Genomic DNA, 17,370 nt, shown 5'->3' with positions numbered 1-17,370 from the left:
ACTTTTAGAAATTGTTTGCATAAAAAAAAATTTGAACTTTAGACTTTAAGGGAGCATATAGTGTCAAGATCAAGGCCTTTACCACTTATCCAACCCTAAGGGGTTTTAATTGTTTCTACTAATCAAATCAGGTTACTAAAGAACTTAAATCCAACATTGGCTAGTTTAAAAAAAAATAAAAAAATAAAATAAAATAAAAAACCCTCAGTATCACTCAACTGTAAGTAGGGATGAGATGACAAGCCGGAAAGATGATATAAGGTTAAAAGAATGGAGGGGGAAGAAAATGATATCTATTTTACACGGAGTTTGCTATATACAAGCAAAATCACGTACTAATCTGCGTACCAATACTGATTTCTTTTTACTTAAAATTTAAATTAACACTTTTTTAATAAAATCTACTTTTTGATCAATCACAATAAATTAGTACACATATTAATACACAATTATGCTTTCAACTAAATTTTTTCATTTTACACTGCCTACTGAGTGCCTAGTGCCTCCTAGTCCTTTGAGAAGCTGAATAAAATGGGAGGTTCTGCTTATGGTTGAGGCAATTTAAGCAATTGGTCAACCAATGCAACAATGCCCATATCTGCTATCAGTTCACCTCGGTAGAGAGTGAGGCCTAATTAACTTCTTCAATTCCACCAATGTTTTCCACATTTATCTACCAATACATGATGAAAAGCCTGCAGATTCCTTTCCCTCTTATTTCTTGTGAATCAAATACAATCATAAAAACGGAAAAAGAAATGACTGAAACCAGCCAAAAAGTTATATTTGAAAAGGGAGACAAACTTCTTTTCATTGAGAACATCAATACATGATCAACATCCCTTTGACTATGAACCTGTGCAAAGATAGCCACACTGACATTGGCAGTAAAATAAAACAAGCCCTTCCAGATATGACTATCAACTCCATGTAGGCTTGACATTTAGGTATCATCAACTTGTGAATGAAAAACAAAACTTGGGAACGTCGTGGTGATGTCTCTGTCCAAGAAGAATTGGATGGATGTTAGCATCGAGAGCTTGAATTTTAGAAACTATTTCATGATGGAATGATGAAACCAAAAGAAGAAGAAAAAAAAGTGAAGTGGGAGAGATGCCATCGTGCTAGAGAAATTACAGCGGGACCAATGGTAGACTTAGCCTATAATACGTCATAATCCACATTTCTGGAGCCATTTATGATTTTTCAATCTTTAGAATTGTCCCATCAAAATAACTAGTTATTTAAATATAATAAGACAGAAAATACTAATGGGAAGATTTCTACCATCCATCACTAATTAAGTGATTCTCATATGCATGGGTAACATAGGGCAATAACAAATAACTCACTTGAGATATTGAAGAGTCATATTCTTCAAAAGGGAAGGATGTCGCACAACAAGGCTTCGCCACTCTTCCTTATCAATCTTTCCATCATGTTTAGTATCAGCTTCCTCGAAGGTCTAAAACGTAAAAAACAATAACATATGGTGAGAGAATTGCAATTGTGATACTCTAATATGCATAAATTTTCAACTCCGTATAATGTTATTGTACATTTATTGAGCACTTAACAAAACAGAGAGCACATATTAGTGATCTGAATCCTGATGTGAACTGAATCAGTATGAATAAGAAAGTACCTTATCAATGATAATTTCTATAACATCATCTGAAATATTCATACCGGATTCAGCAAGTGTGGCCACTACCATTTGCTTCACCTATACATTAAAATGTTGAGCAATCAAACTCCTTCCGGAACATGTTCGAATATATTTTTTTTTTTTCATAGACAGAGTGGAAACAAAAAGACAAAAGTTGAGGAGATCACTTCCAAGATTTTGAGGCAAATAACGATTAAGGAGCTGGAAACAGTAAAAGAAAAGGTTGTTGGTGGTATTATCATCATGATCCATGCCAAAGCAGGATGTATACTTCCACTATCATTGTGGCGGGGACAGCCTGCTGTGCTGTCCTAGCTGGCCAGCGCTCATCAGGTTAAGTACACTGCTACTAACCTCTGGACCTCTAAAGTATGACCCTGCTGCTGAAAAAGGTTGGTCCTCATTTATTTGTAACATTTTCTATCGAAGGACTTGCTTGTTAAATTTCAAGTTGAAATCTGTACAGCATGCACTTACTCATTGCTACGTAGACTTGAGAACTCGAATCTGTCTATAGTCTGTACAGTGGCATCTGGCAGTCTTGACTGATAGGTCCTTACACAGTAATCTCCCACTATCAACTACAATTATCTAGAAGTGAGGAGGCACGAGAATGTTTGAGAACTTGGAGCTTCTGATTTGAAGCTGAAAGGTGCTTTATGAAAATTAGATTTGTAATTCTTCCCAACTCTCTCTCTCTCTCTCTCTCTCTCTCTCTCTCTCTCTCTCTCTCTCTCTCTCTCTCTCTCTCTCTCTCCCCCCCCCCCCCCCCAAAACCCCTTAAAACATAGCTTGAAGCCCAAGTTTGATGTTGCTTTCTGAAAACTTGGAGAACGAATCGATGATCTCTTTGACAACACAAAAAACCCATTGTTCAACCCTTTGAAAACATGAAAATAGAAGGCAAGTACCTGATCGAATTGATCGGGCCATGTAGGAACAAGATTCAAGTCTACCAGTTTGTTAGGATGCCTCAACTGCACACATCACTACACTTGACACCTATCGTAAAGTCAAACGGCTTGTCTTGCCGAGACCTTGGCTTGAATTCTCAAAACTCCCTCTCCTCTCCTTTTTGGTGGCATTGAAAACCAAATCTGCCAGCTTTTGTTCACCTCCTCAATGAATGCACTCCACCACCAACATCATCTGTCCAAATGACCCAAGCCATCATTGGCACTGCCCCCCACTGGCATGGGCCTCCATGTACACACACAAATTAGACGCACTGACCACAACAAAGTTTGGTCCCTGCACATCTTTTTGCCAGGAGCTCCACGTGCTCCTACAACCAATGATGTGTGAGTGGAATTTCGTAGTGACTGCTTCCAGTCCTCTACAGAGTGCCCCTCCCGTGCAGTGTTCTATTTCTCTGGAGACTGAAAACAGACCCACAACAGTCCTGTAAGTTACAAAAGCTGCCTTTGTGGGCAGCTCAAGAAACAAGGGGATCTGACCAACTTGCTAGTATTGTTTCTCTTCTTTTATTTTTTTAATTTTTTCTTCCACTGTGTTGGCTGCTTAGGGATGCTTGTGAAGGTTGCTTACCCCCTGGGCTTGTATCCCGGTTTATTTTTTCAATAAATTCTAATTTTGCTCATAAAAAGTAATTTAGTTAGATTGTGACTTCCATGGCGGTCTTTCTAGATTATATTTTTGGCTCTCCAATACTGATGTGTCGCATACTATAGGATGCATAATGTTCTATTATCTCTTAACAAGGCTTTCATTCATCCAGAAAAAAGAAGAAGAAGAAGAAGAAGAAGAAAGGAAAAAGAGTTGATAGGATCAACAAAATGCTGTAGTGTCAGATTTTATGTAACTCAAAATAGCCAATAGTTGATAGATACATGTGTATATATGTATAATCTCAGTATATTTAGAACCTCACATGCAAAGATTAATGGTTTCTATGCGGATGGTTGAAAAATATGATATATTCACTCAGCAGAAATAGGACAGCTATACCTCTTGTCGCTCAATGAACCCTTGCTGTCTGAGGTCATATAATCGGAATGCAACTGCAAGAAAGGAAAAGTTAGGTATCCCCATCCTCGTTCAGCATACATTCATGTGTACGTGTAGACATTACCATGCAATCACCAGGAAAGTCGAAGAGCTAATACCATGGAGAGACTACACAGAAGACCAACCTATTACTATAGATCAACTAGCCCATCTTTCTATTCTAACCCCCTCAAATCCCCAATAGGAAATGATGAAGGTATAAAGCAAGGGTTATGTCCATGCTACAGCTCCCATCTTCTCTAAGAGACAAAAGCACCTGGATCGATTCAAATTTTATAAATGTTAGTTGATACTTACACTCAATCTTATCCTCAATTGGTGCATTGGGGTGAAAGATAGAGAGAGCGCGTGCAAACTCTTCAAAGTCTAGTATCCCCTTGTGCTTTGTATCAAACAAGTCAAATACCTATAAAATTTGAGAACAGATGGTTATAATTAGCAAAAATGCTTTCTTATAGATCATGAATTTATATGTTTGTGTTTATAAAGAACTTCAAGCCAATTAATGCTTGAAAGTCATTTAAGTTTAAACCAGCCAGCCAAAGGGTAGAAAATAAGCACATGCCCAATATAACACCCGGGCCTAGCACGAAGCCCGCGTTTCATTTTTTTTTTTTTTTTTAATGGTTAATAGGGTTAGGAAGCCCACTTGAGATTTAGCAAGTATTTCTGAATAGGCTACGGGCCTGAAATTTATTTTGGCAGAATATAGATTTTTATTGGGCTTGATATTTAGGTTAAAATCTTTAATGGACCAAGTGAGATCTATTTATTTGAGAATTGGCCCGAAAAATTTACATGATTAGTGGGGCTATTTTAGCCGTGGATTATGTGGACTGCTTTAATCGACGCAACCCTATTTTTAAGACCCAGACCTAGTTGCTCTAATTAGACGCAACGTCCAAAATTTTTTTTAAACTCCCCACCACACACGACTCCACACTGATGCACATTTCTTCCCTCTCCTGTAGGGTTTTCCAATCACCTATAAATATACATATTCCTCTCCTGCATTTTAGAAATTGCCGCCAGCCATTGCCGAAGACCTTCCTCACTGCACCTCCACAAGCTACCAACCACAAGTTGCTGTTAACCCAAAGCTCACCGCCGTAGCATTTGGGCAAACCGAGAGAAAGAAACCAACCCCATCATAGCTACACGTTCAAAACAGCCACCGTTGCACCGTAGCCCCTAGGGGTGCTACCCACATATGCGGGGGCGGGGGCGGGGGCACCCTTTCCCCGCACCCCGCGCACTTCAAGAACAATATGTTCCAATGGGCTTAAAAAAAAGAATTGTGTCTAAAAATATTTTTTTTAGACCCAAATTATTATATAATTAAATCGAAAATTAAAATTTATATATATAATAATAATTTAAAAAATAATAACATAAAAATTATGTTACTAATTTTTAAATTTATTAGACTTGTTCAGAAGAGTCACAAAAGAGTACAATAAGTCCCACATTGCTCAAGACTCTTGTAGGGCCTTGGAGTTCTATATAAAGGTGGCTTAGGGTGCCCATGCCATATGCAATCTTGTGATGAACAAGTCTCACTCTCTTGTAACTCTTGTGAACAAGTTTAACAATTTGTAATATATATTAATATATATATACACTTTGTAAAATATAAAAATATATATTTATAAATATAAATATAAAGTGCGGGGCGGGGCTCCCGCCCCTGCTTAATGTATTGCATGCGGGGCAGGGTCCATGTGCGGTGCGGGGTACCCCATCTGCCCATGCGGAGGCGGGGCGGACGGGGGCGGGGTAGTGGGGGGCGGGCCCCTGCTGCCTACCCCTAGTAGCCCGCCCCTCCCTCCACCGTAAGCGACCATCACCAAAGCCAAAGCCTCACTGTGCGCCACCACCCCCTTCACGACCTCAGCCACATAAACAAGCTGCTACCGTGAGAACGTTCTGCCCATACGTGAAGTTCAGCAACCATGCGCAGCTATTGCACCACTTCTGGCCACCATCCACTGACCTCAAACATTCACCTAGCTTCACCAAAATTGCCTACCTGACCACTGTGTGATAGCCCACTGCCCAACTCCATGCACGGAAACCACCTGCATAAAGAAATAAACATATTCACCTCTGTTTTGCTTCTCAAAAACAGAGCACTGCCAAAGGAAGCAAGACCCCACGTCCCTCCATTGACAACCACTGTTTCTAGCTGGAAATGGCCACATGACATGGCTGTAGCTTGGTCGTGCTACTCCCAAGACCATCGTACGTAAGTTCCTCTCTCTCTCTCTCTCTCTCTCTCTCTCTCTCTCTCTCTCTCTCTCTCTCTCTCTCTCTCTCTCTCTCTCTCTCTCTCTCTCTCTCTCTCCACGCAGCGGAAGCCACGGTCAACAAGAAGCCCCGTCATCCCAGATCTGCTGATCTCCTTCCGGTCCGTTGCAAGTTGCTCTCTCTCTCTCTCTCTCTCTGAGCATAGTCACTGTCGCACGGCTTCATACACGGGTGCATCTCAATCTCAGTCTCACCATCACTCTACTTTCACACGTAAAAATAAAAAGAAAAGAGAGAAATTATCACGTAGCCTTCGTAAAGCAACCATGTACAGATCCAAATTAGGTGAACTTGAAAATCAATAACAGGAAGTGATTTTACATTGGACTTGTTTTATTTTGGGCTATTCCTTACGTTGGATTTATTTTACAATTGGTGTTTAAGTTGGGCTTGATCTTATTATTATTAGCCCGAAACTCATATTTTTACAGTAAATACTTACGAGCTTAAGTGACATTTTCTAAGTATTAATTTTTACAGCAAAAGTTCAATAGTTATTAATAAGATTTGAAATTCTTATTTTAAACACTACAAATCCGATTTAAGTCTATCTTACTAAATGAGTTCTGCTGGTTATGTTAAATTGATATAATTATTTTATTTAGTTGTAAATTGAAAATGTGGATAGATTACTATAGAAATTAAATAATATTAGTATCTATTAAATTCTGTATAAAAAAAATAAATTATTTTAGTATTTCTGGTTTAAGTATTAAAATATGTGTTCAATTGAAAATTTACGGAAGTGCGTGACTATGTTATAGGTGATGATTAATATTTGTTCGGCACTATTGTGATAAAATTTTGAAAAGATAAAAAGTCTAGGTAAGCGGGGTTCTTATACTAGACTTTGCATAAAAGAGGTTTGATTTTATGAAAATATGCATGATATGTTTTGAAAAGAAATGTGAAAACAACCTCAGTCATGTATTTTGCATTACTCATGAAACTCTGTATAAGAAGAAAGTATTTTATGTCATGACTAGTGTAAACATGAGCTTATTTTTTGCATTTTGTTTTTTAACTGTGAAAAAAGAAGTGAATATTAAAACTAAAAATTTGTGCATGTGATGCAAAAATATTCTGAATCTATTTGTGAATATGTGAATGATCTGAATCTATTCAGTACCCATTTTGATATGATGTGGCATCTGAAACCTTTGACATGATTTTCAGATTCTGTATCTGTATTTGATTATGTTATGTTCCTGATCTGTTTTGTTAAGGCACCGCCACGGGTGATAATAGTGGCATAAGGCCCAGCCACAAGTGATAATAGTGGCATACGGCCCCACCACGGATATAATAGTGGTTTATAACCCTACCACGGCGGTTAAACATTGTATACGGCCCAGCCACAGGTATAATGGTGGTTTAAAACCCTACCACAAGAGTTAAACATTGTCTCCGTCCCGTTGTGATGCTCTGATATGATATGAAAATGATGTCTCAGATTTTGATATGACAAAGAATTTTTGAATAAGATTGTTTCTGAAAGTTTCGCTCTGATATTTTAATAACATGTTCTAATTTTGCATTCTAAAATCTGTAAATGCTCATATTTACATACTAGTACATGTTCTCTACTTACTGAATTGTTGATCACTCACCACTTATCTCTACAATATTTTTCAGATAATTTTGAAGCTTCAGCTGGAAGTCAAGAGTAGGAAGTGTTAACAAGGTTTGATAATCGTAGAGGAATAAGTGTCAAAGTGTAAGTATTTATTGGGGAAGTCTTATTTAATAGATTTATTATTTTATGTTATTTTGGTGTTTTGAGTCATGGATATTTCCGAGTCTTTGTAGAGATTCTAAATTATTTTATTGAGGTATTTCTTTAGTGTTCTTGGTGGAAGAACATATATATTTGGTTGGAATAAATGAATTTATAATTTATTGGAATTTGGTGTATATAATTATGTTATGGGAGACGGTTTTAAGTTACAAGAGCTAACTCTTCGACCCCTCCAGGTCCGGGGCGTTACACACAAAGCTCTCGGGCTAACTAACATCCCAAAACGCACCAAAGGGTCTAAAGCCATTAGTAGGCTGCTGAACCTGGCAAGGTCTTTCGACTAGATGATATGTCTGCAGATACATGGTAATGCAGAAAGGAATTCAAACAAAATAATTTCACATCTATGAAGTGAAAAATGTTTAGAATTTTAAATCATCTGGGAAAAGGCACATAAAAACTACACCAACATAAACCAGAGAGCAGATATATAAAAGCGTACCCGGTCAGCATATAAGCTCTCCTTTTTGTTTGTCTTGAACAATGCTAGTTGAAATTCTTCCTAAAATGAAATATTCAGATGACAACAAATAAAAATAAATGCATGAGATAAATCATGAATAACAGTGCATCAGAACTTAAACAATATTATTTTCCTATCCAAAAGATAGGAATGAGAGAAATTCAAAGTCGCTGTGCACTTGAAAATGAAAGCAATGACGTATAGTATGACATATTGCACCTTATTGATTAGACCGTCGTCAATTACGGCACTACTGATCTTCTTAAACAGTTCATAAAGCGCTTCTATCTCACTTACACTAACTGCATTTGAAAGAAGAAAATTCAAATATCTCAGCATGCTCCAGATGCTTATACTGATACATAAATGGTAAAGATGTAAATAACAAGCACGGAAGAAAATATTGGAAACCCACTAAGGTTAAGGACCACTTGGGATATCAGATGGCGATCACATCACTCATGAGCCCCTGGGCTTTTTCCACATTAGAATAGAAAATAGAGAGGCAAAGTATCTACTTTTCCAAGTATTAAATGCACCATTGACGAAGGGAAAAAAGGATTTGGAAACCATTGAGTGGATACCGATTCAAAAGACTTTAGGAAACATCCTTTTCAAAACTATTCATCATTAACAACATAGTTGAAAAAGACAAGAAGCCAATGTCTCTTTTATCACTAATGTTCCAAGACACCCTTCCTGACATCTAGAAATAGAAAGTTAACAAAGAAGGCAGCAGCATACACACTGTCTCTCTTGCAAGAGCTTCTGGATCTTGAAAACCGTTGGGTTGGCTATATGAATCAGTATCACAACAATTTATGACAGCAACACAGAAATGCTTTAATCCATCTACGCACTGCACCATGATCTTTTCTGGACCTCAAAATGCTCCATACCTGTGCACAAAGAAAAACTAATTCCTGAAATCTTAACAATTTAGGGAACTTTCCTGAATGCTTATAACAGCATATTGTCGCACCTGGAAAAACGAAGTTGATTTACAATGTATTTGTGTTTAACCAGTCAACCAGGTTCGATGAAAGTGATAATAAAGCATAAAGGTGACATTAAACTGAAAATCAAGCAAGCTATCAAAGAACACATGGGACAAAAGAAAGACAACAAAAAAAGAAAAGAAAAAAGAATGATGTTAGATTCTATAACACAAAAATAATCTTCACTATTCTATGTCAAAATGCCCAAATTAAATGACCTCCTTTCAGATAACAGATTAGCATTATTAAAAATATAATTTCATTTAGCAGATTTTTGGAACGTCTTCCATATTGTTCAGTTTTCTGATAAACTTTCATTTTGATTAGTTGGAATGGACAATCTTGTTCTTGGGCATGAATCTACATGAGATCTAAGGATTAAATCCTTAATGTGTGAGTGTGAGGAGAGAGAAAAAATAATGAAATCTTAAAGTTTATTTAAAACCTGAATTTTTATACAAATTCAAAACCTTCTTTTCTTTACTTCTGTCTTCTTGTGGGGAGAAAAAAGCAGAGATAAATACAATAAAGGCCTCATATCACTTAATAAAAATGAATCTATGTGCATGGTGAAAGCTATCATGTCAAAGCAGTCCTGTCCAATATATTCTATTTTCTTTGTCAATTTTTAATAGGAATAGAGACACCAGAATCTAAACAATTATTTAAACACCCATTATAATGATGAGAATCCAAAAAATCTGTGTTTTTTCTCCATCTTGGTAACAACAAATTACAAATGCAATGTGACAAACACCAATAGAGAAGCTGCTAAGTGCAAACAAAAGATTGATAGATTCAGTATCCCATTCTGACATTTGCCAAAGGAATCCAAATCTGCTTGTTTTGTAACATGAATGGGAAAAAAGAAAACATCAACTTGCCTACATGTCTTTTTTACTTTTCCTCTGTCTCCTCAACAACGAAGCAAGCACATAATTGATACAACAAATGCCGAGTACGATTGATGATACTAAGACTATATGCATGGTGAAACTGCTAATGTGTACAATGAATCAACACGGTTTGACAAATAAAAACAATCTGACCCTTTCGTCTGCACGTAAATTAATAAAGGAAAATAAACATCAGTTACATCATTCATTCAATGGACTTCAGTAAGAACTTACACTCTTTTTCCTTTTACCCTGTCTTCTTGGCAACAAACAAAGCATTAATGTACGACAGTAGTATCTTACTTCATTCGTGGCCTGAACGCTACAACTATTGAATATTCCTTTTCTCACTCTGTCTTCTCGGCAACTCACAAAGTATATGCTATAAGAAATGCATACAAACAGTTGGCCGACCTATACACACTTGTGCTCACTCAGAAGAACGGTTGTGTTGCAACAAAATGACAATTACAGGCTTACAGCCATCTGCAGCCAAACCCCTTGTAACAACACGCTGGGGTATCAGGCATGAAACTAAAATTTATATGCAACCAAACCCCTTGTAATCGAAGATCAAGAACAATCAATGGATGAGCTTAGAAATTTATTTTTCAATACTTTATTCCATTGGTCAGTTGTAACTGGTTTTAATGGAATGAACTTTCATGAATTTCTTGTAACACTAAACTAGCATGCTCAGGTGATGGTCTAGTATATGTACCGTATACTTGGGATTTTGCCTATTCTTATGATCAATAGAATTAGGTTTACCGATAAAAAAAAAAATGTAAGCGGCAGCAAGCCAACCCATGCTTTCAACAATTACTAACAACAGCGGCACTCAAAAGCTCACTGTGAATGTCCATGCCAAGTTCTGTTTTTTATTTTTATTTTTGGAAAAAAAAAAGAGAAAGAGAAAAATTAGAATCCAAAAGATTGAAAAACAGGTGCATCTTTTGGGGATTCATTTGCATGATTACCCCCAAATCCTTAGATATCATTACATAAACTAGATGAACAAACAAACGCCACAGAAAGCCATTAAATACAGAAACGCAAACCAACAAAATTTCCCTCCAATAATAAACAGATATAAGAGGTAAACTAGCCATAATCCATCAAATTCGTGGTCAATTACGGCTATGCAACAACCAGAAACATTACATAAAACGTAAAATTTCCGGGTCCAGGAGGTCCAATGGCACCAGTGAAAACCCAAATTGCCACAAAAACCCGGCGAAAATAAGAACCCATAACAGATCAAACAGAATCTACCAAAAATACTTGGGACTTTTTTTATTCAATTGTTTTCACAAACAAAGAATTTCAATGAATAATAACAAACATCGCAGATAAGGAACAAAAGCGGTTTACCTTTTCTAAAAAAAACGGAAGAGAGGAAAGAAGAAAGGAGCCAACGACGTGACGAGGAGCCAAGGGCCCAAGACCATCGGACTTCAAAGTTCGAACCAATTACTTCTATTCTTTTTTCTTTCTTCAAAGGGAATAAAGCTAAAATAAAACGACCGTGTTTTGCCACATCAGTTACGTAGCAGACAATATGAAGTTTGCTTTGGGCGGGCGGGATATAACGTTTAATAAAACGGTGTGTTTTGCTAAAATTCAAAACACACCGTTTTGATTCTTCTCCTCCTCCTCCTTCTACCTCATGACAAAGCTGTTACTCCCCTTCGTCGTTACCTTCCCTTCTCCTTCCCTAAGCTCAGCGACCTCCTTCATCCCCCCCCCCCCTCTCTCTCTCTCTCTCCCCCTTCGAGTATCACATCGAAATGGCCCTAATTATAAGTGTTTTCCCCTTTTATTTTCAGGTAACAAGATTGCGGTGATAGAAAACATGGGTGTTACCGAGGTGATCAATTTTTTCCCCTCTGAATTTCCACTTCCCCCACATGGTAGCTATCCAACTAAAGATTTTGATTCCAGTGGGTATTTTCTTACATTATACGGTTGACTGAAGTGGGTTTTCTCAAAATACAAACACTTACTCTATAATACAGCAACCATTTTGAATTTGGGAGCACTCACAGCCGGCCAGCATCAACAAACAGAGGTTTATCTGGAAAGATCAACAAGAAACAACATAAATGCGTTGAAAATGAGTTTAGGAAAAATCTAGGAAATGGGTTTGGAAGAAATACGTTAACGATGAAATCTAAGAGATGGGTTTTTCTTTCTTGGTAGAGAAATGATTCGACGTACCAGGAATCTTGGTTGTGCTCTGATTTGTTACTCGCCTGAAGAAGAAAAGAAAATCTCAGCTTTTTGGTTTGCTTCCCGCTTTCTTTCTTTCTTTCTTTGCTTTGTTCTTTCTTTCCTTCTACTGTTTGCATTTTTGCTTTTTTGTTTTTGTTTTCCTTTGTTTTCTATTCCATTTAGGTACGGTTATCCCACGTTTGCGCATGCCGCTTTGTACCTAGCAGGTAGGTAAAGACGTCCGTAATCCTTTTTAATTTTTTAATTTTGAATGAGTAGGAAGTTCAACTTCCGGTTTCACTTTTGTCTTTTTCCTCTTCTTTTTAATAAAAAAGATCAATACACCTTCCATTCAAATCATCAAGAGGTATTACTCTCTTAAAATTATTAAAAATTACAACTTTGTCTAATTTATTTTCACATGAGATGAGTTAAAATTAAAATTAAATCAAATATTATTTTATTATATTATTTAAATATTATTTTTATTTAAGATTTAAAAATTTTGAATTATTTATTTTATTTTATATAATGATCTGTAAAAGTTCTATTGATGATATAAGTTGAGATAATTTGTGAAAACAAATTAGGCTATATCGCGTTACTATCACATTTTTTTCATTCGTTAAACTTATCATGAGTTATTCTATTCTCAAATCGATATGTAAAGTATACCATCTATATCATATAAATAATAAGATTTGATTTATAAATTTAAATTTTTAAATTTTTCTTTCAAATTAAATTATGTTATATAAATACTTTACTAATTGTGTTATACACACCGACTTATAATTCAAAGATTGTGCCAGTTTGGTTGTTAGATTCAAATGAGATCAAATCAGTTCAGTCTACTTTTAAGTTGAATCTAATATCTAAACATTCAACTCTCAAATTACTAAACTCATCTCAACTCAAAACATTTTTATTAGTGGGACCCACAACATTTTTCAACTCAATACCTCTTTATACGTGGGACTCACAACATTTTTCAACTTTCCATAAATATCTATAAACTCATCTTAACATCCAAACACATTTAAGCTCATATTAGATGGGTCCTACATAATTTACACCACAAACTCAACTCACTACTATTTATAAAGAATTCAGTTCAATTCAACTCAACTATACATCCAAACACAGCCTAAAGATGTACTTTCTTTTTTGGGAGCAAGATATACAAGCCACCATGCAATATAGATGAACCTATCTCCAAAGAAAAGTCTACTTGTTCACTTTCACAAAACTTTTCATCTCATATCATCTAATCATTACAACTTTTTCAAATTCTCACACAAAATAAAATGAACAATTCAACTTTTTCAAATCTCAATACAAAAATAATATTATAATAATATTTTATTCAACTTTTAACTTTAATCTCAATTTATTTCATCTCATTTTATCTCATATTTGAAAACAAACGAAGATGTTAAGAAAGGTAAACATCAATCGGCCACAAAAGATATGAAGCCATCCAAAGGGGTACTTGAAAAAGTTAAAATTGAAAATTAAATAAAATATTATTATATTATATTTTTTAATATTATTTTTATTTTATACTTGAAAAAGTTAAATTATTTCTTTTATTTTGTGTGGGATCTGTGAAAGTTATAATAATGAGATAAGTTGAGATGATTTGTGAAAACAAACTAGGCTATATCGTGTTACTATCACATTTTTTCATTCGTTGAAGTTATTATGAGTTATTCTATTATCAAATTGATATATAAAATATACCATTTAAATCATATAAATAGTAAGATTTGATTTAGAAATTTTAAAATTTTTCTTTCAAATTAAAATTATATTATATAAACACTTTACTAATTGTGTTATACACACCGACTTATAATTCAAAGATTGTGCTAATTTGGTTATTAGATTCAATTTAAATCAAATCAGTTCAGTATACTTATAAATTGAGTCTAACATTCAAATACTCACTTCTCAAATTGTTAAACTCATCTTAACTTAAAACATTTTTATACGTGGAATCTACAACATTTTTCAACTCAATACCTCTTTATACGTAGGACATACAATCTTTTTTAACTTTCTATAAATATTTTTAAACTCATCTTAACATCCAAACACATCTAAACCTATATTAGATAGATCAAACATAATTCACATCACAAACTCAACTCATTACTATTCATAAAGAATTCAATTCAACTCATTATTATTCAAAGATGAATACACAGCCTAAAGATGTACTTCCTTTTTTGGGAGCAAGATATACAAGCCACCATGCAATACAAATGAACCTATCTCCAAAGAAAAGTTTACTCATTCACTTTCATAAAATTTTTCATCTCATTTCAATTTTTTCAAATCTCAATATAAAATAATATTAAAATAATATATTCTAATAATATATTCAACTTTCAACTTAATCTCAACTTATCTCATCTCATATTTGAAAACAAATGAGGATGTTTAGAAAGGTAAACATCTATCGGCCACAAAAGAGATGAAGCCATCCAAAGGGGTACTTGAAAAAGTTAAAATTGAAAATTAAATAAAATATTGTTATATTATTTTTTTAATATTATTTTTATTTTAGACTTGAAAAAGTTGAATTATTTATTTTATTTTGTGTGGAGATTTGCGAAAGTTATAATGATTAGATGATTTATTAAAACAAACTAGGCTATATCACGTTACTATCACGTTTTTTCATTCGTTAAAGTTATCATGAGTTATTCTATTATCAAATCGATATGTAAAGTATACTATTTACATAATATAAATAGTAAGATTTGATTTATAAATTTAAAATTTTAAAATTCTTATTTCAAATTAAATTATATTATATAAACACTTTACTAATTGTGTTATACACACCGACTTATAATTCAAAGATTGTGCTAGTTTGGTTGTTAGATTCAAATGAAATTAAATCATTTCAGTTTACTTTTAAGTTGAATTTAATATCTAAACACTCAATTTTTAAATTGTTAAACTCATTTCAATTCAAAACATTTTTACACGTGAGATTTACAACTTTTTTCAACTCAATACATTTTTATACTTATGACCCATAACCTTTTTCAACTTTCTATAAATATCTCTAAACTCATATTAACACTCAAACACATCTAAACTCATATTAGATTGGTCATACATAATTCACACCGTAAACTCAACTCACTACTATTAATAAAAAATTCAATTCAATTCAACTCAACTATACATCTAAACACAACCTAAATATGTACTTCTTTTTTTGGGAGCAAGATATACAAGCCACCATGCAATACAGATGGACTTACCTAGAAAGAAAAGTCAGTTGTTTATTTTCATAAAACTTTTTATCTTATTTAATCTAATTATTATAATTTTTTTAAATTTTTATATAAAATAAAATAAATAATTCTATTTTTTTAAATTTTAATATAAAAATAATATATTTTAATAATATTTTATTTATCTTTTAATTTTAATTTTAATATATATTATTTTATCTTATCTTACTTTTTAAAAAATAAATAAGAAAGTTAAGAAAGGTAAACATCTAGCGGCCACAAAAGAGATGCAGGCAGCCATCCAGAGCGGTACATGTAACATCACACCCAAATTTTCTAGCAAATGTAGTGGCCACCGGCCAACAAGCCGTCGAGCCAGCTAGTACTACTGAACATTCCAGCCATCAACCGTAAAGACATCCTTCAACAACTATTCAGGATTTTGTACAGCCTCAGACCTATCATAGCTAGAGCTCCTAGGCCTATCCAATTTTCAAACTAGGCAATCTGTTCAATCAGCCAGTCCATCTGTTCTACCGCCCTTAGTTCCCGTTTAGTTAAGTGAATAATATGATTAGATAAAAATGAGACGTTGTTAATAATAACAAATTAAATATTATTATAATATAATATTTTAATATTAATTTTGTATTAAATTTTTAAAAAGTTAAAATTATTTATTATATTTTATATTAAAATTTAAAAAAATTGTAATGATAAATTAAAATAAGATACGATGAGATTTTTAGTTTTGATTAACTAAGTAGGGCCTAGTTATATTTTTTTAAGTTTTGCTATATACAGTTATTTTTATATATTTTTTATATATTTTATTGATGTGATTAATTAAAATAATTATTTTATATTAAAAAAATAATATAGTCAATCATATCAATAAAATATATAAAAATAATTATATATAGAATTTTTATATTTCTTTTTCTTTAAACTTCTGTTTAAATTTTCTTTCATCAGGGGATGTGCACTTAACATAATGACATACAGCTTCAACAAGAAGCCTAAGATTTTGTACAAACTCAACCCTATCAGCAAGAGCCCCTTCGCCAAACCAATTTTCAAGCTAGGTAGAATATGTTGGATCAGTCGGTACATCTTTCAACCCCCACTTATGAAAGAAAGATGTCTACAGTGATATTACCCTATTGAGTGGTGCTACTCTTTCGCTTAGAGCATCCACACTAGTCTATGAATATGTATATGTAAATTCACCTCTTTTGCATATTCACTTTGTCATTTTAATAAAACTTCTACATTGACTTATGCATATTTAAAATAAAATAATAATAAAATATTATCATTTTATTATTATTATTTTTTGCCTATTTTTTATTTTTATTTTTTTAGAGTGCAATTTCCATGTACTGGTTTATACATGCAATCAGCACCCAGTACATGGAATGCAATTAAAACCGAACCTGTAGAATGAATATATATACATATATATATATATGACTTTATAATCTTGATATCAATAATATCCTTCATTTAAACATTCTATTAAAAGCCAACGCATTACTCGGGGAGAGAGAGTGTGGGAGGAGAGAGAAATAAACATTAAAATAAAACTTAGAGAGTAAATAGTAGCTATGAAAAATTGTAAAAACACTGTTTATAGTTAGCTAAAATTTTAGAAATAGAAAATCCAATATAGACTAATTTATGTTAATATTATACAAAAGTGACTTTGCATATGCAAATGCATAGTCCAATGTGGATGCTCTT

At 33.8% G+C, this 17,370-nt stretch overlaps 1 protein-coding gene across 4 annotated transcripts; it reads right to left on the bottom strand.

Annotated features, from left to right (window-relative positions):
- Window positions 1-684: 684 nt before the first annotated feature.
- LOC122280142 (calcineurin B-like protein 3) lies at window positions 685-12,534 on the bottom strand. 4 transcript variants are annotated; one of them, XM_043091138.1, is made up of 10 exons: window positions 12,380-12,534; window positions 12,166-12,236; window positions 9,010-9,164; window positions 8,485-8,567; window positions 8,245-8,304; window positions 3,995-4,103; window positions 3,638-3,690; window positions 1,646-1,726; window positions 1,353-1,465; window positions 685-1,001 (listed from the first exon to the last, which is right to left on the bottom strand). In XM_043091138.1, the coding sequence occupies exons 3-10, from the start codon at window positions 9,131-9,133 to the stop codon at window positions 944-946; spliced, it is 681 nt and encodes a 226-aa protein (XP_042947072.1). In that variant the 5' UTR covers window positions 9,134-9,164; window positions 12,166-12,236; window positions 12,380-12,534; the 3' UTR covers window positions 685-943. The 4 variants fall into 4 exon arrangements, with proteins under 4 accessions (XP_042947072.1, XP_042947071.1, XP_042947074.1 ...); XM_043091137.1 differs by lacking the exons at window positions 12,166-12,236; window positions 12,380-12,534 and adding an exon at window positions 11,534-11,823; XM_043091140.1 differs by lacking the exons at window positions 12,166-12,236; window positions 12,380-12,534 and adding an exon at window positions 10,394-11,513.
- Window positions 12,535-17,370: the final 4,836 nt, after the last annotated feature.

The sequence above is a fragment of the Carya illinoinensis genome, chromosome 10, assembly GCF_018687715.1.
Source record: "Carya illinoinensis cultivar Pawnee chromosome 10, C.illinoinensisPawnee_v1, whole genome shotgun sequence".
Classification (NCBI taxonomy): Eukaryota; Viridiplantae; Streptophyta; class Magnoliopsida; order Fagales; family Juglandaceae; genus Carya; species Carya illinoinensis.
The sequence above is the reverse complement of the archived record's forward strand: the minus strand, read 5'-3'. Positions and strand labels throughout refer to the sequence as shown.

What these genes read in the sequence shown, in the direction of transcription:
- LOC122280142 (XM_043091138.1), bottom strand. Translation starts at nt 9,133, where the DNA reads ATGGTGCAGTGCGTAGATGGATTAAAGCATTTCTGTGTTGCTGTCATA. An exon ending in ACGACGGTCTAATCAATAAG is followed by an intron (nt 8,305 to 8,484) that starts GTGCAATATGTC and finishes ATTTCATTTTAG; the next exon opens with GAAGAATTTCAACTAGCATT. An exon ending in AGAGCTTATATGCTGACCGG is followed by an intron (nt 4,104 to 8,244) that starts GTACGCTTTTAT and finishes CAAATTTTATAG; the next exon opens with GTATTTGACTTGTTTGATAC.